At 39.3% G+C, this 25,697-nt stretch overlaps 1 protein-coding gene across 2 annotated transcripts; it reads right to left on the bottom strand.

Annotated features, from left to right (window-relative positions):
* Nucleotides 1-1,131: 1,131 nt before the first annotated feature.
* Nucleotides 1,132-25,697, bottom strand: LOC122644250 (UDP-N-acetylmuramoylalanine--D-glutamate ligase-like). 2 transcript variants are annotated; one of them, XM_043837886.1, is made up of 13 exons: nucleotides 25,533-25,697; nucleotides 25,237-25,341; nucleotides 24,979-25,122; nucleotides 24,610-24,726; nucleotides 24,009-24,119; nucleotides 21,984-22,046; nucleotides 21,777-21,903; nucleotides 21,291-21,373; nucleotides 20,974-21,190; nucleotides 14,209-14,336; nucleotides 2,859-2,933; nucleotides 2,638-2,758; nucleotides 1,132-1,475 (listed from the first exon to the last, which is right to left on the bottom strand). In XM_043837886.1, exons 1-13 carry the CDS (start codon nucleotides 25,674-25,676, stop codon nucleotides 1,372-1,374), a joined length of 1,539 nt encoding a protein of 512 aa, XP_043693821.1. In that variant the 5' UTR covers nucleotides 25,677-25,697; the 3' UTR covers nucleotides 1,132-1,371. The 2 variants fall into 2 exon arrangements, with proteins under 2 accessions (XP_043693821.1, XP_043693822.1); XM_043837887.1 differs by lacking the exons at nucleotides 2,638-2,758; nucleotides 2,859-2,933.

The raw sequence follows: 25,697 nt of genomic DNA, 5'->3' as shown, positions 1-25,697 counted from the left end.
CCTCGGACAGAGCCTATTGGAAGGCAAAGATCCATGTCGCAGACCCCATTTAGCTGAGAATCTCCTGACGTGTTAGGTTGTGCCTCTTTCCTCTTACTATCTTTCATCTTCCATCTTTCATTTTTCTATTTATTTCCCATCTTTCATTTGTTTTTTTTCTTTTTCTTTTTTCATTTCCCATCTCTTTCCCCATCCCTCTTTTCCCATCTTTGTTTCCCTTTTTGGTTAGAACTTTGTTTTCCCTACTTTGTTTTGTTTGGATCCATGTAGGCAATCCCATTAAGTTGGGATAGTGCTGAGTTTGTTGTTGTTGTTATTGTTGTTGTGTGTGTATATATATATATATCTTCGTAGCTCTGATAGCATGTGACAACTGACAAAACCTCAACAACTAGAACCTGTGAAGAAGAACAAGAACAAGAGAAGCAAGAAAGAGGGAGAGAGAGAGAGAGTGAGAGATGATAGGAGAAAAGGGGAAAGTGCTAGGCCATGATAGAACTCAGAATCACACCTATCATGGTTGACCCCTAATATATATAAGAAAAAGTAATAGACTCTTAGTAGGAATCCTACTAAGAGTATATGTCTAATTACAAGAGGAATGTAAATAGAGTAAATAACTAGACGAAGGAAACAATTAACACAAGTTAAACATAACCCTACAACTAAACATAAACACGATAGGGACACTACCCCTCACAGTAACAATGACAAAAACCCCTCATGGTAGCAGTCTTTAACAAGTTTCTTCCGCAGTGAATATGCCGACATCTCTATGGATACAAGAAAACTATATCATCCAGCCATTACCAGAGAAAACCTAGGGCTTAACTATCCAAGAGCTTCCATTTAGCATCAATCATTTTTTCAGGTTTAGCCGTATCACACCTGGAGGTCTAGGTGTCGCCTAGGCAATGCTTTGACAACTTTGATTAGCAATATAATTCTTTCTTTAGATCAACTATCAATGTTCGGGTAATGTGCAATCAGTTTCTTAAATTACCTACTTCAAAAAACTTGTTAGGTGAGTGGTCTCAGGCTCTTAGATCAAACAGAACACTGAGATAAAAAGTTAGTTTCGGCATAATAGATCAAAGACTGGACATATAAAAACTAGAACACCTCCCTGCATTTGGAAAACATGCGATTTCTGTTTGATTTCAAGATTAGTGATGTAGATTTCGTATCTTCAATTTCAACTGCTAAATCTCTTGATTTCTTAAATCTTAATACACAGAACATGATTAGAACTATAATTCTTTCTCTCGATCAACTATCAAAGTTCAGGTAATGCACAATCAGTTACTTAAATTACCTTCTTCAAAAAACTTGTTAGGGGAGAGTGGTCTCAGGCTCTCAGCTCAGACAGAACTACTGAGATGAGAAAGCCAGTTCTTGAAATACCTTCCCCCTGTGCTCAAAACTTCTAAACTCGTCAAAGCTCGCACAACCTGGACTAAGAACAATAGCATCACCTGCATACATGTCAAAACAATGGGATGAGCTTGACATCTTAAGTTTCCATTATCCTAACCCAGATACAAATTCACAATTGACTAAATTCTAAAAGATCATAAAATATCCAGCATCGGGGTCATTAAATTAGACATTTCTCAAATATGAATCCTGAACTCCTGTTACTCCTGATTGGCCACTTCTGCAGCCTAGTTCTTGGGCATGAAAATGCATCTTGAGGTGATTTCTGTAAATACATTAATTCATTTCACTGGACCCAGCAGGTATTAACCTGTTTACCCTCAAGATGCTTTTTTTCACACCCATGAATGGTTAACAGTGAATATACATGAAGGAAAAACCAGATCCACATTCTTTTAACATAAGAAGCTAAGGTCAAATGCATATAAAAACTATTTCTGCAGTTACACAGTTCCTCACAGAAATTGCATTATTGAATCCGAAACTCTTAAAATATGATTCAGCTGGTAATAAAAATATACCTTCAGTTGAAAATGGACTCTATAAACTGAAGGTATGGCCAGACTAATGGCATCCAGCCCATCTGCAAACTACTAAGATCACTTTGCTGCTCCTTTTAGTAAATGGAGACAATGGGAATTGATGGTCTCTATAAACTAAAGATATGGCCAGACTAATGGCATTCCATTGATTGGTGAAGCTGAAGATGGAAGTTTCTCACCATTTCCTCTACTCTTTATCTGAATTAACCACAGCAGTACAGACAAGGACCAGACTGATCATCCCTTTCGAGCTAAAGGGGGATTAAGTTCACTGAGGGCCAGCATAGATAATCAAGTATAGACCCTTCCATGGTTTAAAGCTGCATCCAGTGGGTGATTGGGATACAAAACATAGATCCCAACCTACCCAGCCAAACAATTTATAGAGATTAACTCCTCATTGTAAGAACTTTTCTGATCCTCATTTGGTACCTGCTGTTGTAGTGATACCTATTGATTGATATTTCAGGCTGATATTAACCACCCATGGGAATTATCTCCTAATCATAGACCAAGATCACAGTCTCTTTCAAGCACCTATAGCCTTTAGACATTTCTGCAAAAACTATTGGCTGCACTATATACTAAAGGAAAGCAACTGAAATTGAAATCATTCCAAGATTTCTTGTTACATATTCTTGGGTAAGAGAGGACTAACCATATCCTGCCATTCTCATTGCAAGGTTGACAGCATTCTCCATACTTCTAGCCCTAAAACAAGGAATGCTAAGACCACCAGCAAAAAGTGTCTTCTGTATCTCTGTCCCTGAAGATCCAAACTTATGACATCCATCCCACAGATACAATTAGTTTCTAAGCTCATAATCAAGGAAGATAAATGAAGCAAGAATAGCTACAAGAAAGGAAGGTATCACTTACAGTTATGACACATCTATGGCACTTAAGAGGCTCAACTAGCTTTTCAAAACCATTGGATCCTTCTGTGTTAAGGACCTGCCAGAGCAGTAAGAGTGTAAGACATTACTCATAAAAATTATAACAGTAACTGGTTAGCTTTATGTGACCTGACTGGCGACTATCATAGAAAACTAAGCCATTTATAAAAAGAAAGAGTTTCCATGCCATAAAGACTAGATACCTCTCAATGCTAAACATCATATCTTTTGAGTTTCCGTTACCCAACATTTCAAAATAGGAGTTGTACCTGTGATCAACAATTTTAACTATACAATGCCGTGCCCAAATCATACTCTTACCATATCTGGGTAACACAGCTTGGAATTGGGACAAGAGAAGCCTATTTAACATTTTAGATGTTGGTAAGGGGTGACCATTGATCATAGTTGTCAAGACACCTTGACGTCTTGTTGGTGTTGCCTTGATTTTTCCCCTCCTCCAACCCCTAGGATTGCCTAAACGCTGTATGCCATTGATTGCTTGGCTTTTCTTTACATCACTACATGATGAACCTGGGGTTACAAAACCCTAAGATAGGTTGCTATGGGCCCACTATGGGTGATAATTACTAAATAATAGGGATAGTGACAATTTCGTAAATTCAGAAACAGTTCAGAACCCTCATGAGTAAAGCAAATAGGAATTAGAACCAAACTGTAATTAGAATTTGAAAATAAGAGCTTTTTTTTTTTTTTGAAATTTCAGTGAAAGACTGGAGATAAACAGAAACAAATTAAGAATGAAAGGGACTTTGTGCAAATTTTAATATTTCTGGCCTTACTTATAAATAATAAAAGAAATTCACCCCATGCCTTTCGACAAATAGTAAGGGGTGGAAAACAGATTTGGTTTCAGGTGAGAAGACCCAAATCAAACTCAATCAAGATGAAATTTTAGGATTAGATTGCTAACCCACTGTACTCTGAACCCCAGCTAAGAATCATTCGAAACCGCAAAATTTGAATCGCCCTAAAGTAGTGATCTAACCCTCAAAATTTTAGGTCAAACCGATTGAATACCAGGGAGTTTGAGCTCAATGTTTGGGGGGTGCCAGTTCTGCCTAGAAACAGAATATAGCCATAGAACTAAAACTCGGAACTCAACCCCTTGGAAAACCGAGTTGACTCGAGATTTCGGTCGAGTTGGTGCATTTCCAACTCGAAATCTGGTTTCGGTGGGTTTTGGACCTATTTTGGATTTTGCAAAAACAAAGTCCAAATATGAGTTTCACTTCGGACCCTAGGTTGGTAAGCGACGACGTACTAAAATACCCTACTCTACACATAGTTTAGTAATAGAAAGCAATCAAAATATTCAATTAATGTAAAACAACTTAAATAAGCATTAGAAATGTTAAAGTGTACAATAAATCAATTTGTTTAACAATGTTACATTACATAAAATGTGATTGATTAATGAATTCAGTCCCAAAACTATCCACATAGAATTCTCATGTCATAGTGTTGCACATAGTTTGCCACAACATTTATATAAGTGTTGTCATCAATATATGCCAATTCCCCTATCCTAGGGTACATGGGAGACGGTTGCCATGAGGCGTGAGATCCACTGCTACTGTCATATTGAGGCATGTATGGGTGTGGCTGGTTTGGGACTGGGAATATGGGCCGAAAACTCAAGTGTTGACTGCCTAAACTGACCATAGCTACTATATTCGGAACCGGTGCTCTCCTGGTTATAATCATAGTCATGATGAGGCTGAGATGAATGCCAAGACTGACGCTCACTAGTACTATCTATACTCATGCTTCCGAAACTTGCAAGCATAGTCTGCATACTCTTGTTATCATCCTGAGCCTGTGAATGATTGTGACCCTTCTTTTTCTTGTACGTAGCGGGGGCACCATGGTCTCGATCCTGTGTGGTATGCATAAATTGAGACTCACCTGTGTACGCACAGGATCCGCCTACGTTCCCACCTCATACTGGTGCTGCTCGTGCATCCCCTCATGACGATCATCATAATAACCACCACTCTGCATACCACCACCACCACCACCACCACCAGGATCACCACGATGCACACGCCCCTCCTCTGACATATAGATTTGGAGAAAAATTGTTTACCTTTTGTTGAGATATGTTGCTATAGGGGCAAAACAGTCCTTGGTTTTATGTTTATTTCTGTTCTCTGTTAAGTCGTTTATGTAAGGGCATAATTGTCCTTTTGTTATTTTATTGATTCTAATATAATTATATAAGGAGCGGACCTGCAGCAGTCTATTCTATTCTGTCCGCAGGTCCTCTCCTCTCTTTGGACTTGCGTGGCTCTTCTCTCCTTTCGTCTTTTTCTTTGTTCTCTGATCTGATTACAAGATTCTGATTTACTAACATTGTATCAGAGCTCTTTTAATCAGATTAGAGTGCTCCTCACGATCTTCTTCTGATTCCCCTTTCTTGAGTTTTCCTTGTGGTGTGCAGCCACCCATAGCTGCTCTTCTTATGGTTTAAAAACACTCCTTCCTGCAGATTAATGGAGTGATTTCTACTAAGTTTTACCTATTATTAATGGCTGATTGGAGATCTACACTACTTGTCTTTGAAGACTGTTGAATCGATGTCAGGACAAAAACCCTAACAATAATCGATTTTTTTTCTGGGAGATTTTTTCTTGAGTTCTTCGATTCAGCCTTGCTTCTACCTGATGTTTGCTGCTTCAGGTGATCTCTACAACCTGGATTGACTGAGTTTACTGCTTCATCGAAGGCCTCTTCTACTTTGCTGCAACTCTGCAATCGATTTCTCCCAGAAACTCTGAGATCGATTTTTTTTGGGGGCGCTTCTTCACTTGTGATTCTGCTGCTGTTTGGCACTTCACGTCCTACTGCCGAGTATATTTTTTATGATCAGTTATTGCTGGGTTTGGTTGCGGCAATCTACTTCCTTACTTCAGATTTGATTGCTGCCCTGGGTGCTTGTCCTACTCGATTTTTTAAGTCTGTCTGCTATGGCTGATTCAAAGACACCTCATGGCAATGTCAATGTTAAGATTACTTCTATCAAGTTGAAGGGGAATTCCAATTATTTACTTTGGGCACAAGCTGTCCGTGTTTACATTATAGCTAAGGACAAGCTTAGCTACATTATATCTCCTCCTCTAGAACCTGATTCCAAGGATTACAGCAACTGGAATAAGGAGAATGCGATCATACTAATTTGGTTATGGAACAGAATGGAGCCGGATATTGCTGCCAATGTAATGTTCCACACCACGGTTAAGGGAGTGTGGGATGACCTCAAGGAAACATACTCTCAAGAGAAGAGTATGACCCGGATTTTCGAGCTCTATGAGAAGTTATTTCAGTTTCAGCAGGCCAACAAATCCCTCCGGAATTACTACAGTGCCTTTAAGGGCATGGTTGAAGAACTCAATGTTTTCCAGCCACTTACCACTGATATTGAGAAGTTGAAGGCCCAAAGGAATGAGTTTTTTGTCTCTAAGTTTTTGGCTGGGTTGAATCCTAGTCTCAAAGCTGTAAAGGGACATCTACTTGCCGATAAATCTGTCCCCACCTTGAATGATACCTTCTCTCGACTCCAACGCATCGTATCTCCTAGTTCCAAGCCTGAAACCAACCCTAAGGAGAATTCAGCTTTTACTACTACTATTAGAGGCCGCGGTTCAGGGGGAGGATGTGGTTTTGGTGGTCGAAATTCTGGTGGGCAGCATGTTGATAAAGCAGCCCGGTTATGCTCTTATTGTGGGAAGACAAATCACATTGTTGATACTTGTTGGTCCAAGCATGGGAAACCTGAATGGGCTCAAAACTTGGCCAATCATGCAGCTCCAGAAGATGGTTCTGATTTTGTTACTCCTAATGATGCTAAGGCTGGTTCGACCATGGGAGATTCTTCTACCAACCTCCGTGATGAGATGCAACACCTCATGCGTCGTATCAAGAGTCTAGAGTCATCCACTTCCACTACTAGGGCATCCACTACCGCTGCCACATTGGCTCATGCAGGTACACCTGCTGCTTTCTTTTCCCCTTCCACACCATGGATCATTGATTCAGGAGCTTCCGCTCATATGACCGGGAGTCATCAATTTTTAGTTCTATTTCATCTGATTCTCATACCCCTCTTGTTATTGTGGCCAACGGTTCCTCTACACATGTTACCGGTCATGGTACTGTTTGCCTTAATTCTAATTGTTAGCAGAACCGAGAATGGGAGAATGGCTTGAATGATCAATGAGATTAGTCAAGCTCGCTATTTATAATAATAAAAGAGATTACAAGGGGAAACACTATTCACGACACTGTTCACGTGAACAGTGTCACAACCCTAATTACATTTCTACCCTTGCTCATAAATACATAAATAAAGAATAAACAAAACACCCAAAAGACCGGGTATTCTAGTATACATATTCCAACACTCCCCCTCAAGCTGGAGTATACAAATAAGTAAAGAAGCTCTAGCTTGAACTAATAAGAAAAAAAAATGCTAACACTCCAACATTCTAACACGCCCCCTCAAGTTGGCGCATATACGGCACTAATGCCCAACTTGAACAAAATAGGGAGTAACAGAGTTGTAGCAAATTCCATTCCAGCTTGACACATAGACGGATGAATGAAGCTCCCAAATAAACCTTCAAGAACTTGAAATAATTGATCTTCAAAACCTGGGCAGACTTGATCAACAAAGTTTTCACCAATCTTCAATAGCTGTCCAGTGATGAATCTCAGAGTGTCATAATGACGTAAAATCTTGAAGTGAAAAACTAGGGCAGCAAGCAGCGGAAACAACTGAATCAACCCAACTATAAATCCTCAAATAGGCACTATAATCCTCAAATAGGCAGGCAACAACCAAATATCTTCAATACTCTCAATACTTCAATCTCCCCCTTACGGCAAACTCAACCCAACAACAAAGAATACCCAATGGCAATGGTGGAGAAACACTAATCTTCTATGTTTTGCACCAATGTTCCTACAAGTTCTGCGTTCTGCAATGTCTACAGGTGTATTTTACATAATCCCCCCCCCCTTACGTGTAGTAGTACACGTGGACAAATAACGAAGATGATGTAAGAAATAGGGCAAAAGTATGATGTTCTAGAATTTTTCCAAAGGTGCTATGGGTAATTAAAAAAAGAACGAATGGAAAATTAGAGTATACCATAAACTTTCAAAGTGGTTATGGGTAAATGCCAAAGGTACGATATGGGAGATGGGTAAGTGAAAAAGGCAGTGGGATAAAGAATCATGGAGAAAAAACAATGCAACATAGCAATTTTCGACCTTCTTCAATCGATCAAACAAACTTCTTGGATGGAAACTCCTGCATGGGAGAAACACCCTACTCCAATTTGCAGATCTAATAAGAAAACAGGTCTGATTTGAAGCAAGGAAAGGCTCCAATCTTCAAGGCTTGAGCAATCTTCAAACAAGGAAGAACCAGTGTGCAAAACTCCAATCTATAAACTCCCATATGCTTAATAGAACTGATGAAGATATCTGGGCAGAATTGATGTAATAAGCTTCTAGAAAAACTTGGACCAGATCTGAATTAGAGAACAATGCTTGGATCAAGTTCTCAAAGTAAGCTGGATATGAACCAGTAGAAAAGCTTCACACAACTGAATAGATTCATAGTCGCAACCAATAACCATGAACACACTGTTGTTATCCCAAATAAACTGATCTCCAAGGTAGTAGATTCAACTCTTCAACAATGTAAAAGAACTTCGATCTCCAATAGTAGGATACTCAGTCTCAAAACCAGGGCAGCAGTAGTCCTCATAAAGGCAGTAGTAACAAGTTAACCAGTCATGCTTACAGAAGCCAATCAACAGAACCAGTAAGGGATGTAGTAAAGCTCAATAGAACCAGCAAGTAGAAGACAATAACTCAGCAGATCCAATAGGAAATGATGCAGCCAGTCACAGAAGAACCAAATAAAAATAGGTTGATAGTTGGAGAAATCGATCCTAAGAAAGAAACCTGAATTTGTTCAAAAAATACTCCAAGGATAATGCTGAAATTTGGGTCGAACACTCCTCCGGTATGTATAAGACTCCCCTCAAAAAATCAGCTTGATAGGACAGCCCTAACCCTAAGGAGGGTTTTGGAAAACCCTGAAATTGAGATCGATATAGGGAAAGGGGGCTTCAATTGCTGATGTAGACTTGCAATAGATGCTGATTAGTACTGCTTGAATGGGACCTCCAATGCGAACAACCAATCTCCAATTAGAATGAGACTTGGTCTTCAAGAGGGAGAGACACCAAAAAATTTGCAGAAAAGTAGGGCAGCAGCTATCGCAGTAAATAGACCTTCTTCAAGCCATGAATTGATGAATTAGAGTGTCTCTTTTAATGTTAGAACCACCTCCAAAGCACTATAGCAGCTCATCCCTATCCCAAAAAATCGATTTGTGTCAGGGTTTTGGAAAACCCTGAAAAGTAGAGATCGGTTGGGGTAGGGGTCTTAAAAAAAACTTGAAAAGGTGCAATATTGAGGTCAAGTGGTCCTTGTATTGGAGGAAAACAACCCAGAAAAAATCAGCATCAACTGGAAGGAGGAATCCTAAAATCGATTGGAGTCAGGGTTTTGAAAAACCCTAAAAAGGTGAGATCGATTGGGTGAATCAAGCTGGAAAAGAAAAGAGAGTGTAGTAGATAAAAGAGGTAGATAGGTGCTGGAAAAGAAAGCAGAGGGAGCTCCAACAATGGAGGATCAGCCTTCATGTGAGGAATCTGATCTTCAAAATTCTGGAAAGCTCCAATGTCGCAGGTATGGTTCCAACAGTATCGATTAGAATTTAGGTTATGAAAAAAAAAAAAACAGATTGGGAGGAGGGCAGCAACTAAATCATTGGATTAGGTTTTTCCTCATTAGTGCTGCCCCCTTACAAGGATGAGAAGAAGAAAAAACAGAAGAAGGAGAAGCCGAGAGAGAGAGAGAGAGAGAGAGAAAGGTGGGAGAAGGTGATGGAAGAAAAGAAGGTTTTTTTCTAACCTAGATCAGAGAATTGGCTCTGATGCCATGTTAGCAGAACCGAGAATGGGAGAATGTCTTGAATGATCAATGAGATCAGTCAAGCTCTCTATTTATAATAATAAAAGAGATTACAAGGGGAAACACTGTTCACATGAACAGTCACAACCCTAATTACATTTCTACCCTTGCTCATAAATACATAAATAAAGAATAAATAAAACACCCAAAAGACCAGAATACCCCCATGGTATTCTGATGTACATATTCCAACACTAATATTTCCCTTTCTTCCGTTTTACATGTTCCCCAATTTCCTTTAAGCCTTCTTTCTGTGAGTCAACTTACAAAGAATTTGCATTGTCCTGTGACCTTTTTCCCTTCTTACTGTGTTTTTCAGGATCTTCACACGAGGAAGACGATTGATGGAGGGTGTGAAAAAGATGGGCTATATTATCTGAGTGGTGCTACCCCTTCTGCTTTAGCTCCAACTACTACTATTGATGGATAGTCCCCTTTTCGATGGTATTGTGGGCTAGGCCATTTATCTTTATCTAGGTTACAGATAGTTTTTCCTCAGTTTAATGCTTCTATAAAAAAATTTCAGTCTAATAATGCTTTGGAATTTGTTCAATCTAAGGTATCCTTTTTTTTGTTACTAATGGAATAATTCATCAAACTAGTTTCTCCTATACTCCTCAACAAAGTGGGGTAGCCGAGCGGAAAATAGGCACACACTTGAAGTTGCCCGGGCCCTCATGTTGCATATGCAGGTGCCCAAACATTTTTGGCGTGATGCAGTTCTTACTGCTTGTTTTTGTATTAACCGAATGTCATTATCTGTTCTTGGTGACAAGTCTCCCTTCTCTGTTTTGTTTCCAGATGTTTCGAGTTTTACCTTGCCACCTCGTGTGTTTAGGTGTGTCTGTTTTGTTCATAATCACCATCTCCATGGTGATAAATTGGACCCTCGGTCAACCAAGTGTATCTTCTTGGGTTACTCTAGGACCCAGAAGGGATATAAGTGTTATGACCCTCTTACTAGAAGACAGTTTGTCAGTGCTGATGTCACCTTCTTTGAAGGTACATCCTATTTTTTGGATCAGCCTACCGTGTCTAGTGACCCATTAGCTATGTCTGACCCTCCTCCCATTCCCACCATTGTTCCTTTGTCTTCTCCTCCACTACAGGTGTACCGGCGCAAGAGGCACATTGGGAAGCTTTATTCAGATCAGACTGGCCCTTCCGCATCGCTTCCTGTACCTTCCTCTGGTGAAGATCCGACCTTACCTACTCTTCCTGTCCTCCCAGCTGCTCCAAGTCCTGATGACTTACCAATTGCCACTTGGAAAGGTAAACGTTTTTGTACTCAAAAGTCTTTAGTTGCCTATCCCATTGAGAAATTTGTCTCCTTGTCCCATCTTCCATCTTGTCCTTATAGTCTTTCTACTTCCTTGTCTTCTTATACTGTGCCTCGCACTCACACTGAGGCTCTTACTATCCTTGCTTGGAAGAATGCCATGGATGTAGAAATGGATGCCTTACTGACTCGGCATACATGGGAGTTGGTGGATTTACCTCCTGGTAAAGATCTAGTCAAGTGTCGATGGGTGTACACTATTAAGTATCATTTTGATGGGTCTGTTGAGCGGCTTAAAGCCCGTCTGGTTGCTAAGGGGTACACCCAGACCTATGGTGTTGATTATTTTGAGACCTTCTCTCTTGTGGCTAGACTGAACTCTGTTTGTATTACTATTTCTCTTGCAGTCTTGCTGTGAATTTTTATTGGCCTTTATACCAATTGGACATAAAAAATGCTTTCCTTTATGGTGATCTGCTTGAAGAGGTCTATATGGACCAACCTCCAGGTTATGTTGCTCAGGGGGAGATTAGTAGACGTGTGTGCAGGCAACACAAGGCTATTTATAGGCTGAAATAGTCCCCCCAGCATGGTTCGAGAAGTTTAGCTCTGTTGTGATTGATTTTGGTTTTACTCAGTGCTTCTCAGACCATTCTGGGTTTGTTCGCCGCCAAGGAGAGAAGTTGGTGGTTCTGGTGGTTTATGTTGATGATATCATTATGTCAAGAAATGATGAAAGTGGGATCAAGGAGGTGAAAAGTTACTTACAGCAGCATTTTCAAACTAAAGACTTGGGCCAGCTTCACTACCTCCTTGGGATTGAGGTTATCCGAAGTAAAAAGGGAATTAGCTTGTCCCAAAGGAAATTTATTTTAGATCTCCTGACCGAAACTGGTATGCTTGCTGCAAAGCCAGTAGACACTCCTATGGATCCTAATCACAAGTTTGGTTCTGATGATGGTGAGGGTCTTAACGATGTACATGCCTACAGAAGTTTGATTGGAAAGTTGCTATATTTGACAGTCACTAGGCCAGACATATCCTATGTTGTTGGGGTTCTCAGTCAATTTATGCAATCCCCGTGTAAGTCTCACTAGGATGCAACAGTTCTAGTTCTTCGATACTTGAAGGGAGCCCCTGGGAAGGGACTGATTTATCATCCAAATAGACATATGGAGCTTGTTGCCTATTCTGATGCAGATTGGGCAGGTTCGGCTAGTGACCGTTGGTCTACTACGGGGTATTGTACCTTTGTTGGAGGAAACCTGGTTACGTGGCGAAGCAAGAAACAAACCACTGTTGCCAGGTCTAGTGCTGAAGCGGAGTATAGGGCCATGGCTCATACTACTACAGAGTTGATGTGGATTAGATCTCTCCTTCTTGAGATGGGGTTTCCCGTTCCAACCCCTATGAAGATGTTTTATGTCAACCAGGCAGCCATCTATATTGCTAGTAATCCCGTCTTTCATGAGAGGACTAAGCATATAGAGGTGGATTGTCACTTTGTTCGCAGCGCCATCTTGAAGAAGCTTGTTGAGACTCCTTTTGTCTCTTCGTCTGATTAGATTGCTGATGTGTTCACCAAGTCTTTGCTTGCTCCTGGTTTTCGGTCATGTTGTAACAAGCTAAGCATCGATGATATATATGCTCCAACTTGAGGGGGAGTGTTGAAATATGTTGCTATAGGGGCAAAACAATCCTTGGTTTTATGTTTATTTCTGTTCTCTGTTAAGTCGTTTATGTAAGGGCATAATTGTCCTTTTGTTATTTTAATATTTTATTGATTCTAATATAATTATATAGGGAGAAGACCTGCGGCAGTCTATTCTATTTTGTCCGCAGGTCCTCTCCTCTCTTTGGACTTGCGTGGCTCTTCTCTCCTCTTCTCTTCTCTCCCTTTTTCTTCTTTTTCTTTGTTCTCTGATCTGATTACAAGATCTGATTTACTAACACCTTTGAAAACTGCTTCAAATTTGAGATGAATCCTTCAATTTTGTAGCTGAATCCTTCAATTGTGTAGCTGAATCAACTCTCCGGCAGGTTGTACGTTGAAATCCGGAGGTAAAATGAGCTCACAGCCTTCACAGGGGAAGAAAAGAGGTTCTGGACAGAACTCGATCGAGATATCTCGAGTTCTGTCGAGTCACGATACTTTTAAAGGATAAGATGGATCGAGATCTGGGTCGACCCAAGATCTCGAGTTACCCGAGATCTCGACCGAGATATTGCACTTTTAGAACTCGTATTAAGTCTCATCTCAACCCCTTGGAAAACCAAGATCTCGGTCGAGATCTCGCGAGTTTTAGTTCTATGAGTATAGCCAGCAAAAACGGAGAATTTAAGATGATAATGAGGGAAGTATATGAAGAATGAGAAATTAGAATAAGCAGAACATTAGAGAAAAATCAAGAAGAAAAGAAGAGGAAGAAGAAGAACAGAAGAGAAAGAATAGGAGATGTTGACCAGATCTGATAACAGACCTGCAGCTCCACAACTGTGAGAGGAAAACTCAACTCAATATTTCATTCAATTACTCAACTTAATTCTATCTCGATGGGGGCGCTTACATATATAAAGAGGGGGGAAAAAAGGAAAGACTCCTAACTGTATCATAAGACAGCACTTAAAGTCAACTTGGGACTCTAACTTCTAATATCAACAGATATCAAAATTAAAATAATAATAATTATCAAGGTACAAATATAACCCCAGCAAATAAATCCTTAAATACCCCCATTGGACCAAAATTCAGGTTTGGATCCAGTTTTTTATGGTCTCGGTGTCTAGACTGGCTCAGGTCAGTCCAGCCATGGAAGTACAATTGCATCACTATATTTCTACCAACCAGCATATATAATAACATAAATCAGACATATTCTCCAACAAGTGTTAAGTTATCTGCTTTTTTTTTTGTAATCATAAAGTAAAAAAGATAACCACAATGATGAAAATGATGACAAATTACAGGAAGTAATATTACCTTTGCTAGACCACCAAGTAGAACCACAGACTTCTGCTCTCTCAGACCCATCAGTCCAGCATAAGTCGCTTCGACATTTGTAGCTTTGCTGTCATCTACCCATGTTACTCCACGAGAATCTCTATGTACTGCATTGATAGTTCTAAACTTTTTAATACATTCAACAAGGAATCTATCAGAGAACAAACAGTAAGTAGATGCTAAGGTAAATAATTATTTTCTGCATCATAACTAAGACAAAGTTCGCCCTCCCTAATTGATTGGATGCTCAAAAGGTCAAAGTATCAAATTCTTCTCTTCCAACATTAATTGACTTTCTAATGAGAAGCTCATAGAACATCCTCTCTCCCCCTCCCCCCGTGGGATCATCCCAAAATTAAGTTTCGCTGGAGGCAGAGATTACATATGAGAGGAGGACAGGTTATTCACATTTCATTTGATGGTCAGAGTTTCTACAAAAGGATGGATATTTTAGGATCTCGTGCTTCCAATTGGCAATTGTAACACTCTACGACCACATGTTTCCTTCACAACAAATGGCAATTTTGCGGTTTGCACATATCAAGGTCTGAATTCAGTTTTAGCACTTGACAAACATATTTCGGAACTTTAAAACAAGTTGAAACATTTTGATGTGTTTGCATATCATGGTCAAAAATTCAGATTCAAATACAACTGTAAATTATTCATCTAAATATTGTTAATACTTCAGCTTAGAAGTTGTCCAGTGCACCTAAGGTATCTTATCATAATGGTTAGCATCTTTATTTTTTTAGACCAGCTTAAAGACCACTTTAGGTAATGAAAGGATTAAAGGCATCAAACCTAAGTGTGTAAGAAGCAACTTAAAATTTTCCAGGTAATTGTCTAGTATTTTCCTTTGTCATTTTTCTTAATAGCGACACATGTTCTGAAGTGTTAAGGGGATCAGAATTAGAACTCGATGCTTGGATGATCAATTCATCCCAAGCACATATGTATTTATAACTATAATGAAAGAATGAACGCAATTACATGAGCAATGTGGGACTAAACCACACGCAAGAAACTAACAAAATAATAAAGGGAAAAAGTCCAGAATACCCCCACGGTATTCTGGCCCATATATCTAACATGAAGTATCAAAAAGGCACTTACAAAGTATGCGCTAAAGACACGGTTGGCCCCGACTTGGCTCTATCAAAGTTGTTTGATTCTGAAACACTGTGGCTTCTGTCCCAATGGACAGGACATTCTAAGCCCTCAATTCACTATTACATATTAGATAATTTAGGGAATGGCATAATGATTCTAATTAATAGTAATGCCATAACATAGGGACATCAGTTAGCAACCAAACTACTACCTCACATGGCTATGGGAGCAGGTGTAAAAATGTAACAACATAAAAGTTAGACTTGGAAAATCCCTAAAATAGGATTGGGGACTCTGGCAGTATACATAATTTTATTTTTAGATAGATTAAATTTTTTTCTGAACCATGTACTGATATAAATAATTCTGTTAATATCATGAACCGAGTTATTTAAACATACTCATGTTCACCAACTAATCCGTGTTGTCTTCACATATTATATTTACTTCAGGGTTGGTCTCACATACAAAATTCTGTAAGTGTTTTCTTCCACCGATAGGTAGGCCCCACGGAGTGAGGGTGGGTCTCGGCGCAACGGTAAGGCTGCTCCATTGCAACCTAGTGGTCGCGGGTTTGAGTCGGGAAACAGCCTCTCCCCAAAGCGGGGGGTAGGCTGCGTACAATATGACCCTCCCCAGACCCCGCAGTGACGGGAGCCTTGTGCACTAGGTACGCTCTTTTTTTTAGGTAGGCCCCAAGGAGAATTGAACTCATGACCTCTTAATTTTGAAGCAAGGTCATGCCAACTGAGCTACCCCCTTGGGGTAAATTCTGAAAGTGTTACAAAGGAGATAAATTATTTATGTGCATGTAATTGTACTATTTGTGTTTCCTTTACATATTATGTTTAGAATAGGAGGGGTTTTTTAATTATTTTTAATATTATAAATTAACACTCCACGTGGCTTAAGGGTGTCAATCGGGCAGTTTGGTTCAGTTTTTTCATTTTCGGTGTGGGTTTTAGGGAAACCGAAACCGAACCAATAAGGACTTTTTGGTTTCGGTTCGGGTTGGACTCGGATTTGGTTCATTTGTGCTATCGGTTTCAATTCGGTTCGGTTCGGTTTAAAACCCGGGTATAGGCTGGTTTTGGGAAGGGTAAGGTAGAGTTTTAAGGTTTGGGGGTTGGCTTTAGTATTCGGTTCAGGTTCGGTCCTATCGGGCAGGCCTCGGTGGCCCGTCAGTTTAGCCCGAACCGAGCCGAAACTGAAATATGTTCTAACTCGAAAACCGAAGCCGAACCAATAAGTCCTCATTTCGGTTTGGATCGGGTTCAAGCGGGACGGGACGGTTTTACCAGTTCGATTTAGGTTTTGACAACCTTAACATGGCTTCATTTTGAAGTGTTCAGGTACCAAACCACTGATCTTCAAAGTTATAGCACCAACTGGGTAGGCCAATTCAATAAATCAATTAGACATTGACACCAATGTCTCAAACATAAAGATACTACAAATGTCATCAAAGGTTCACACATTGATCCTTTACATACTTTTACCAACCATCCTTAACGCTTGAAACTACTTTAAAGCAATTGAAGATACATTTTATATTTGTCTTGCACCCCTCATGTTCATACAACAACAACTCAGCCCTATCCCAACCAAATGGGGTCGGCTACATGGATCCTTTCAAAACAAAGTAGGGAAAGGAAGTAAGAGGGATGAAGAATAAAAATGAAGAAATGAGATAAGAAAAGTGATAAATGTAAAAAGAAAGTAAGAGGAAAGAGAATAGCCCAGGTAAATCTCAGCTACATGGTGTCGACAACGCGGATCCTTGCCCTCCAAAATAGGCTCTATCTGAGGTCAAACTTGGCACAAGACCAGACTATGCATGTCATTCTTCACAACCTCACCTATAGTCATATTAGGCCTACCTCTAGCTCTTTTAGCTCAATCGGAATCAGATCACTCCTCCTTACTGGGGCATCCCCAGGCCTCCGTTGCACATGGCCAAACCACCTCAGACGACATTCTCGGAGCTTGTTGCTGATCGGGGCAACTCCCACATCAGCTCTAATACGTTCGTTCCTCACTTTATCCTTCCTAGTTTTGCCGCACATCCATCTTAACATCCTCATCTCTACACAACACATAACTTCACTATATGGCACTTCTTAACTGCCCAACATTCTTCCTCATACATCATAGCAGGTCGGACAACAGTCCTGTAAAACTTTCCTTTAAGCTTTAAAGGAATGTGTCAGTCGCACCTCTCCACTTCATCCATCCCACTTTAATTCTTTGTGAAACATCATCATCTATGTCACCTTCTTTGTGTATGATAGGCCCCAGATATCTGAAATAGTCACTTGGTAGTATCTCTCTCTCCTCAATTTTCACTATGTCATCATCATCCCTCATAGTGTGACTAAAGTTACACATCATATACTCCGTCTTTGATCTACTAATCTTAAAGCTTTTGTTTCCAAGATTGATTTCCACAACTCTAACTCAGCATTTATCCCTGCTTTTGTCTCATCCACCAAAACAATATCATCGGCAAAGAGCATACACCACAATACCTCGTCTTGGATGTTCTTGGTTAATTCATCCATGATAAGCGCAAACAAATAAGGGCTTAGGGATTAACCTTGATGTAACCCAACTGTAATTGGTTATTCCTTGCACCCCTCATGTTCATCCAAGAACAAAATGGTGTCAACCACGTATTGGAAGTCAGAGATACTCATCTAGTTCTTCTCACAATAACACTCGAAATGATCAACAAAATAAATTCAACTTGACTCTGCTAAGCCTTATCTCAACTAAATGAGGTCAACAATGAGAATACTGTTTTACCATTCAACTCTATTCAAAGTCAGTCTTCTTCAGGATGTTATTGAAAGAGCCTCAAAACACTAAATACATGGAAAAGTGAACCTTGACACAATAAGCTGAACAAACACATCCTTGATCCATTCCCTCCACCATTGTCCAGAACTTCTAAAAGACGGCTTAAAGATAAGAAATTGCCAAATTAATCTGATCGTGGGATTTTTTACAAGCCAATTTTATAAAACCCTGGTAAGCCCTAAGTCCTACCCTCTACACTATCAATGAGAATTGCATGATGATTTTGTCTACCTCTCAGCTCATAAGGGCCAGGAAACCAACATTAAGGACTGCATCCTCATGGCAAGAAAAAGACTTCTGAGATAATCTTGTGACGGTTCTAATGAAACTAATTGGATACAAATATTTAAGTTCGAAGCAGCAGCCTCTCTAGGGATAAGGATGTTCTCATAGTCATAGCTAATAATGCCTCTCTGAAGTCACCCAAGAAACATTTATAAAGTTTGTGTTTCAAGAAGTGAAAATATTCTTGCAAGGTACTAAAACTCGGGTCTCGGTACCAACTCGGCTCTTGGAAAAACAGAGACGAGTCGAGATCTCGCCGAGTTGGTGCATTTTTTTTTCCAACTCGAAGCCTCAACTTTGGGTCAACCCGAGATCCAAGATCTCGCCGAGATATATCGAGTTCTGTCGAGTTAGGTGAGGTATTTAAGTGGTAGGTGGGTTAAAAAAATGGGTCGAAACCGAGATCCGAGATCTCACCAAGATCTCGCCGAGATATTGCACTTTTGAGACTCGCAGGCAGTATTGTCTCGGCTTTTCCAAAAACCGAGAAACTCGGCGAGTTCTCAAACTATGCATTCTTGTGGGGGGAAAAAAGGGCTGACAAAGAAAATTAGGGGTGTAAAGCCTCATATTCTCAAAGGACAAAATAGCCATCCTGATCTGTATGAGACAAACTATACATCAATGAAATTTAATCCTCTGTCAAAGTAGGCTAACACTTAATGTCCAATTGACAAGTTCTTTTTTCACTTCCCCAGGAACATTAACCACTTACCTCAAATGCGTGCCTTGGAGATGAAATTCCCCTCCTCCCTTAGCAACCAGATGGAGAAAACCTCATGGTCCCATCACCATATTTGACTCACTTCAGTTAGATTTTTGTCCCCAATTGATACTTCCCCTTCCTCATCAATTGCAAACTTAAAGATTGTTTGACTTTAACTGTCATCTTTATCCATGCACTCTACTTGCCTCAATCCTGTCAAGGCTATGAATCTCTTCCAAGATCTTGAGTTTGGATTCAAACCAGTGGTGAACCCAAGGCTATCTAGATGTACTCTTTTCTTTAGGTAATATATCTTTTTATTCTCATCCAAAAAAAAAAAAAAAAAAAAAACTAAGGAATTTATTGCAAGGAGGAAAAGATGACAGTTATGTACAGGGCCCAATCAATTATTAGATGGCCAGTGGCCACTCTCAACCTGAAAGAAAGAAGGTAGCGGAAAGTATTGTAATGGGATAGATTGCCTATTACATATCCTTACCGCATTAACGCTTGCTTGCAAAATCATCAACCACCGTGTTTGCAAATATGGGATCCCATTAGAATGAGATACATGGTGTTAGAAATAGACCTCGGCATCTAGAATTTCTCATGAGATACAAAAAGTGCCAAGAACCTGAAACCTCTCTCCCAATCCATCCAATACATTGGAAGAATCATCTACACATTTACTTGTCTGAATCTTGCTCTAAGATACCACAATCAAAAAGATTGAAAACTCTGAGCTCATGGAGTCCCCTTCCCCCCACAAGATCTTAGTGCAATACATTTCAATCCAAACTGCAGCACAAATCCCAGAGGGCCCTTGATTACCGGGAGCATAAGTATTTCCACTCCAATTGGCAGAAGGAAGAAGATAGGACAATGATTAGTAGAGGCACAGAGCAAAAGAACAGAAGAGGATGCCAATCTTGATGAAGACAATCAGTACGAATGCCTCTGAATAAGTTGGAAGCAGTATCTGAATGAGCTACCTAAGTAGACATCCTACTCATCGCAGGCTGAACTTGTACTGATCAAGTACCAGCATTTGTTTACCCCAAGTAGACCAATGTGCTACTTGTTATCACCATCTCTCTAGCATTGGATGTTATAAGTAGTTGACATGGCTTATGTGTAACTAGGTGATAGACTTGGCTGAGCTCGGTTATTTCCACACTAGTTAACAGCTGAACCATGAGGATATGCACTGCACCAAATGTTGTTTATAGTACTCGCAGAATCAAATGACTTTTTACCGGAATTGACTTTGTTAGGCCCATATTATTATGTTAGACAAACTAGGTTCTGATTGCCCATGAAAATGCAGACATTGGTTTGAATAACTTAATTGAAGTCAATATTTTGATTACATGCACAATAACTTGTATAGGTGAATAGGGTACAAAACCAAACCATCACTTTGGGTGGTTCTTTTTATATCTTATAATTCATACGTGTATTTATGCTTAAATAGGCATCCCCCAAAGTTTCATTGAAAAGTTCTAAGTATTTCCCTGCTTCAGTCCCACACAGCTCACACCAACAGAGACAAAGATGATATCTTGCCACTCCAAGTATATAAAAGAGAATAGCATGAGATTTTCCCTTTGCAGATCTTTACGGAATAAATGACTAAGCCTTCAGGAGTTACCAACCAGGGGGGTTTGGAAGAATGTTAGATAGATGTATGGCAGATATAGTTTTTTTATGAACAGAAACAACAACAATAATGATAACAATGATGATGATGATGACAACAACTTCAGAGGCACTAAACTTACCAATTTGCATCCGGTGAGGTGGGGCACTCAATGCAGTTAATGTTGTACTGATGGCTTCAGGATTAATTCCAACATCTAATCCAAGAATAGAAAATGCTGCAACTGCAGCATTATGATTGTTGTGTGTCCCCATTGCTTTCATTGCTCCAAGCTGTAGCTGGGTAACAACCCCAGTACTGGGAATTTTCAAATATGCAATCTTTGCTTCCAAGTCAATCTGTCTAACAGAAGTTACTACTCTCAAAAACTATTTTTCAAGTAATGAAATCTGATCAACAATGCAAAACATTATAAAAAGAGAAGGAATTCCTTCTTACTTTCACACCAGGAAAGTCCCCTATCCAAGCAAGATTACATTTGTTCACATGATCTTTGAAAGCTTCATTCAAATGCTCATTTCCTGAACAGTTCTGTATATTAGATGTCAAACAATATCCCAGCCTAGAGTTGCACTGAAAGTCACATGTAAACTAGTGAGTTTGAGTATTCTGAAAAGTGACACAGCAAGGGAGCCTTCAATATCAAAAAACGACTGTGTCTCTCACATCTATAAATGGATTTAAAGAGTTGATCTTATCAACATGTCTGTTCGTGCTGACATGGGTAAAACACTTGGTTATTCCTTAGTTGTCATGTAATAAGTTTCAGACGCATTAGAAACCAAAATGCTTTTAGGACAAGTACAAGACTTCAAATAAATAGAACCATTTAAGCAACAGTTTTTTCTCAGACACATCAGTGAAACGCCTTGCAAACTGAAACAAAATAAAGGATTTAAAACCTACTAACAGAAAAGCTCGTACCAATTGGAATAACAGCGAGCTTCTCGTTGTTCATGTGAGAGAACAAGCGGCATTTTGCAGTGGCATACTTCTTCATTGTCCTGTGCCTCTCTAAATGGTCAGGAGTAAGGTTTAGAACCACACCAACCTAAAAATGAACCAAATGGAAGATGTTACAGAGAGAGAGAATAACTACATCAGCACGACTATCTTCTGTAATCCACTTACTGACGGACAGAAGTACGTATTTGGAATTTCCATTTGATAGCTGCTAACCTCCACCACAGCAACCTTTAAATATGTCGATGAAGAAATTTTCCATGGGTAAAAAAAGTAATTATATGGACCTTAAAACATAAAATAAATTATCACAATTAAGGGACAACAAAAATAAAAAGTCAGCCATTAAAGACTGGAATGCCTAGGAGCATCACCAAATAAAAGGTGGCAGCACAGCTTAATTAAAGAGAAATGAAAAATGTTTAAGCAGAAAATTCAGCAATTAAAGAGAAATGAAAAATGTTTAAGTAGAAAATTCAGCAATTCGGTAGATATAGTAAAAAATTTAATGAAAGTATCAACAGGCAATGTTAGATGTATTAAAAGTGAAGATGGTAAAGTACTAATAAGGGATGAGGACATTAAGAAGAGATGGGAAGGTTATTTTTGCAGCCTACTAAATGAAGACACTTCGAGTAATAGTGTTTCGGAAGATTGCATTACCCATCAAGACACCACATGTCGTAAATATATACGAAAAATTAGGGTGTCTGAAGTAAATGAAGCTTTAAGGAGGATGAAAGTAGACAAGGCACAAGGCCCAGATGAGGTCCCAATAGAAGTGTGGAAGAGCTTAGGAATCTGTGGTTTATCTTGGCTAACCAAGCTGTTTAATAAGATTATGAGCACAAGGAAAATGCCAGATGAATGGAGGAGAAAGCATTGTGGTTCTGATTTATAAAAATAAAGGTGTATTCAGAGCTGCAATAACTATAGAGACATGAAACTAATGAGTCATACCATGAAAATATGGTAGAGGGATATTGAAACCCACCTGAGACAAGAAACTACTATTACGGAAAACCAATTTGGTTTATGCCAAGAAGATCCACGATTTACTTACTTAGGAGACTTATGGAAAGATTTAGAGATTGCAAGAAGGATCTCCATATGGTTTATTGACCTAGAAAAGCTTATGACAGGGTCCCTAGAAAGTATGGCAAGTACTAGAGAAGAGAAGTGTTTCAAGTAAATATGTGGACATAATTAAATATATGTATGATGGTGTGGTGACAAGTGTAAGAACTGAGGGAGGCCAAGGTAGTGAATTCCCAATTACAATTGAGTTACATCAAGGATCGGCTTTAAGACTTTATTTGCTTGCGCTTATCATGAATGATTTAACTAGAGACATTCAAGATGAGGTTCCTTGTTGTATGTTTTTTGCTGATGATAATGTTTTGGTCGATGAAAAAAAAGCAAGAATTAATGCCAAGTTAGAGTTATGGAGATCAACCTTGGAATCAAAGGGTTTAAAGATAAGTAAAATGAAGAGTTACACTAGTACGGTTAATAAGGTAGTGAAAATTGATGAGAGGGAGATTCCGCAAAGTGATTATTTTAGGTATCTAGGCCCAATCATAAATAAAGAAGGTGATATAAAGGATGATGTTTCACAGAGAATTCAAATAGGAATGATGAAGTAGAGAGGTGTGTCCGGAGTGTTGTCTAATCGACGTATTCCTTTAAAACTTAAAGGAAAATTTTATAGGACATTCATATGACCGGCTATGATGTACACTGCGGAATGTTGGGTAAATAAGAAGTATCTTATAGATAAACTCAGTGTAGCGGAGATGAGGATGTTAAGATGGATGAGTGGCAAAACTAGGAAGGATAAAATAATGAATGACCATATTAGAGCTGATTTAGGAGTAGCTCCAATACATGATAAGCTACGAGAAAGTCGTTTGAGGTGGTATGACCATGTTCAACGAAGGCCTTCGGATGCTCCAGTATGGAGGAGTAATTTGATTCAAATTGAAGGAAATAAAAGAGTCAGGGGCAGACCTAAAATGACCTTAGGAGAAGTGGAGGAAAGACATGCATAGCTTAGGCCTTGTATCAAGTGTGACCTCGAACAGAACTCATTGAAGGGCAAGGATACTTGTAACCGAACCCATTTAGTTGGGATAAGGCTGAGTTGTTGTTGTTGTATCAACAGACAAAATCACACAAACAACAAAAACTTGCCTGAAACTTAGGATCCATAGAGGATGATGTTAAGCATTGAATAGCAGCCTCTGAAAGCGGGTTTCCAAGGTTTCCTCCAACAAATGCCTTGACACCCAAATGAGAAAGCATCTGCATCCAAAATAGTTCAAGTTAGACAATATGTAAATTAATAGAAGCATAATGACAATTCACATGGCAGCTGTAAAAAAGTAAAATATATTGTCATAACTTGCAGGTCAGATTAAATTTCTCTCATGAGATAATCTGTTCCTTTTCTTTATTTTTCTGCATAGGTGCGTAAGTATATGAGATAATTGTCAGATGTTCACCCATGTGTTATATTTATTAGCAGTATCCTCTGAAGTCAGCCCAAGTTAGGGGCATCTTTTAAGCATCTTTCATCTTTAAGCACTGGTTGCTTCAATAAAATTGTGGTTGCATCCCTTTAATTCATAAGCATAAGTGCAGATTTCTGCAATTGCAACTTAATCTTTTGTTCATTTCATTTTGTAATAGAATAGCTTCTTATCATTCAACAGCAGATTGGACATTCTTGTCTATTAGTCCCAAGTACAACATAAAACAACAAATTTTAAAATCTCAAAAATAAAATGGATACCTGTCCAGCAAAAGTAGTGACAGTTGATTTTCCATTGGTCCCTGTCACTGCTAAAACCTTGATGCTACGGGGAAGTGCTTCTGCTGCAAAATCCAGTTCAGACATTACCCATCTTCCCTGCATTTAAACAATGCATCATAAGTCTGTAGTTCTGTACGTAGTTATGGATTCGCAAAACATGAAGCATTTCAGTAAAAATATGTATATTTTACAAAATTATACATGACAGCATTTAAAAAGAACAATTGGACTATGCAAAACAAAAAACAAAAAAAGGAACAATTAATTTAGATAATTTAGGATATCAATGAGTTGGCTCCTGTATTTCAAAACTAAGCACCCCGTGTCTATTTTAAAAGACAGACTTACCGATTGCAATAACGAGGAAATACCATAGTTTTCAAGGGGAACCCCAGGGGAAACTACCACTCTGTTAACATCCTCTAGGAGCTCTCTATCACAATAGCCAAGAATGGTTCTCAAGTCATTCTGTTTCTCAAATAGAGGATCATGCTGCAGTGAAGTAACATGTATGGCATTAATCGCCGGAAATAACACAGAAATTTAAAACAAAAATCAGATTTGAAAAGAAAAAACTCGATTTGAACTTAAAGAATCATGACATACTTCCAAAGGAGCCAAATTCTCATTCCTGTCAATGGCTAGGACTGAAGCACCTCTAGCAAGAGCAAGCCTTGCAGCGGCTCTTCCAGATACTCCCAGCCCTACAACCTGCAAAATAGCACGGTCACCTGAATTAGGAATTGTCAATTTTCAGCTAAGTTGCTAAACTGGCTTGCTCACCCACTTCATTTGGTCCTCTCGGCTTCCCTTCAGAAGCATTTCCATAGAATACGGTATTCATAAATTAATGCTGACAACCCAAAAGATAGAGATTAAAAAAGAAAGGAAAAATCGCTCACTGCAACAGTTTGGCCTTTGAGGTCTTGCTTCTCTTGAATACAACAACAATCCAGGATCCTGGTATGGCTGACGCTTGTTCTTGCAAGAGAGAATATTGTCGAAGTTGGCAATCTATGGCTGTTTGTAAGTAACTGAGAATTCATTTTTTACCGGCATTTGCAAGT

This window comes from Telopea speciosissima, chromosome 10, assembly GCF_018873765.1.
Source record: "Telopea speciosissima isolate NSW1024214 ecotype Mountain lineage chromosome 10, Tspe_v1, whole genome shotgun sequence".
Taxonomy (NCBI): Eukaryota; Viridiplantae; Streptophyta; class Magnoliopsida; order Proteales; family Proteaceae; genus Telopea; species Telopea speciosissima.
The sequence above is the reverse complement of the archived record's forward strand: the minus strand, read 5'-3'. Positions and strand labels throughout refer to the sequence as shown.

Bases quoted from the DNA above. Each gene is read 5' to 3' on its own strand.
- LOC122644250 (XM_043837886.1), bottom strand. From the start codon at position 25,676: ATGAATTCTCAGTTACTTACAAACAGCCATAGATTGCCAACTTCGACA. The intron at 25,342-25,532 runs GTGAGCGATTTT...GCTATTTTGCAG, and splicing joins TCAAAGGCCAAACTGTTGCA to GTTGTAGGGCTGGGAGTATC. The intron at 21,904-21,983 runs GTAAGTGGATTA...GTTCATTTTTAG, and splicing joins ATACGTACTTCTGTCCGTCA to GTTGGTGTGGTTCTAAACCT.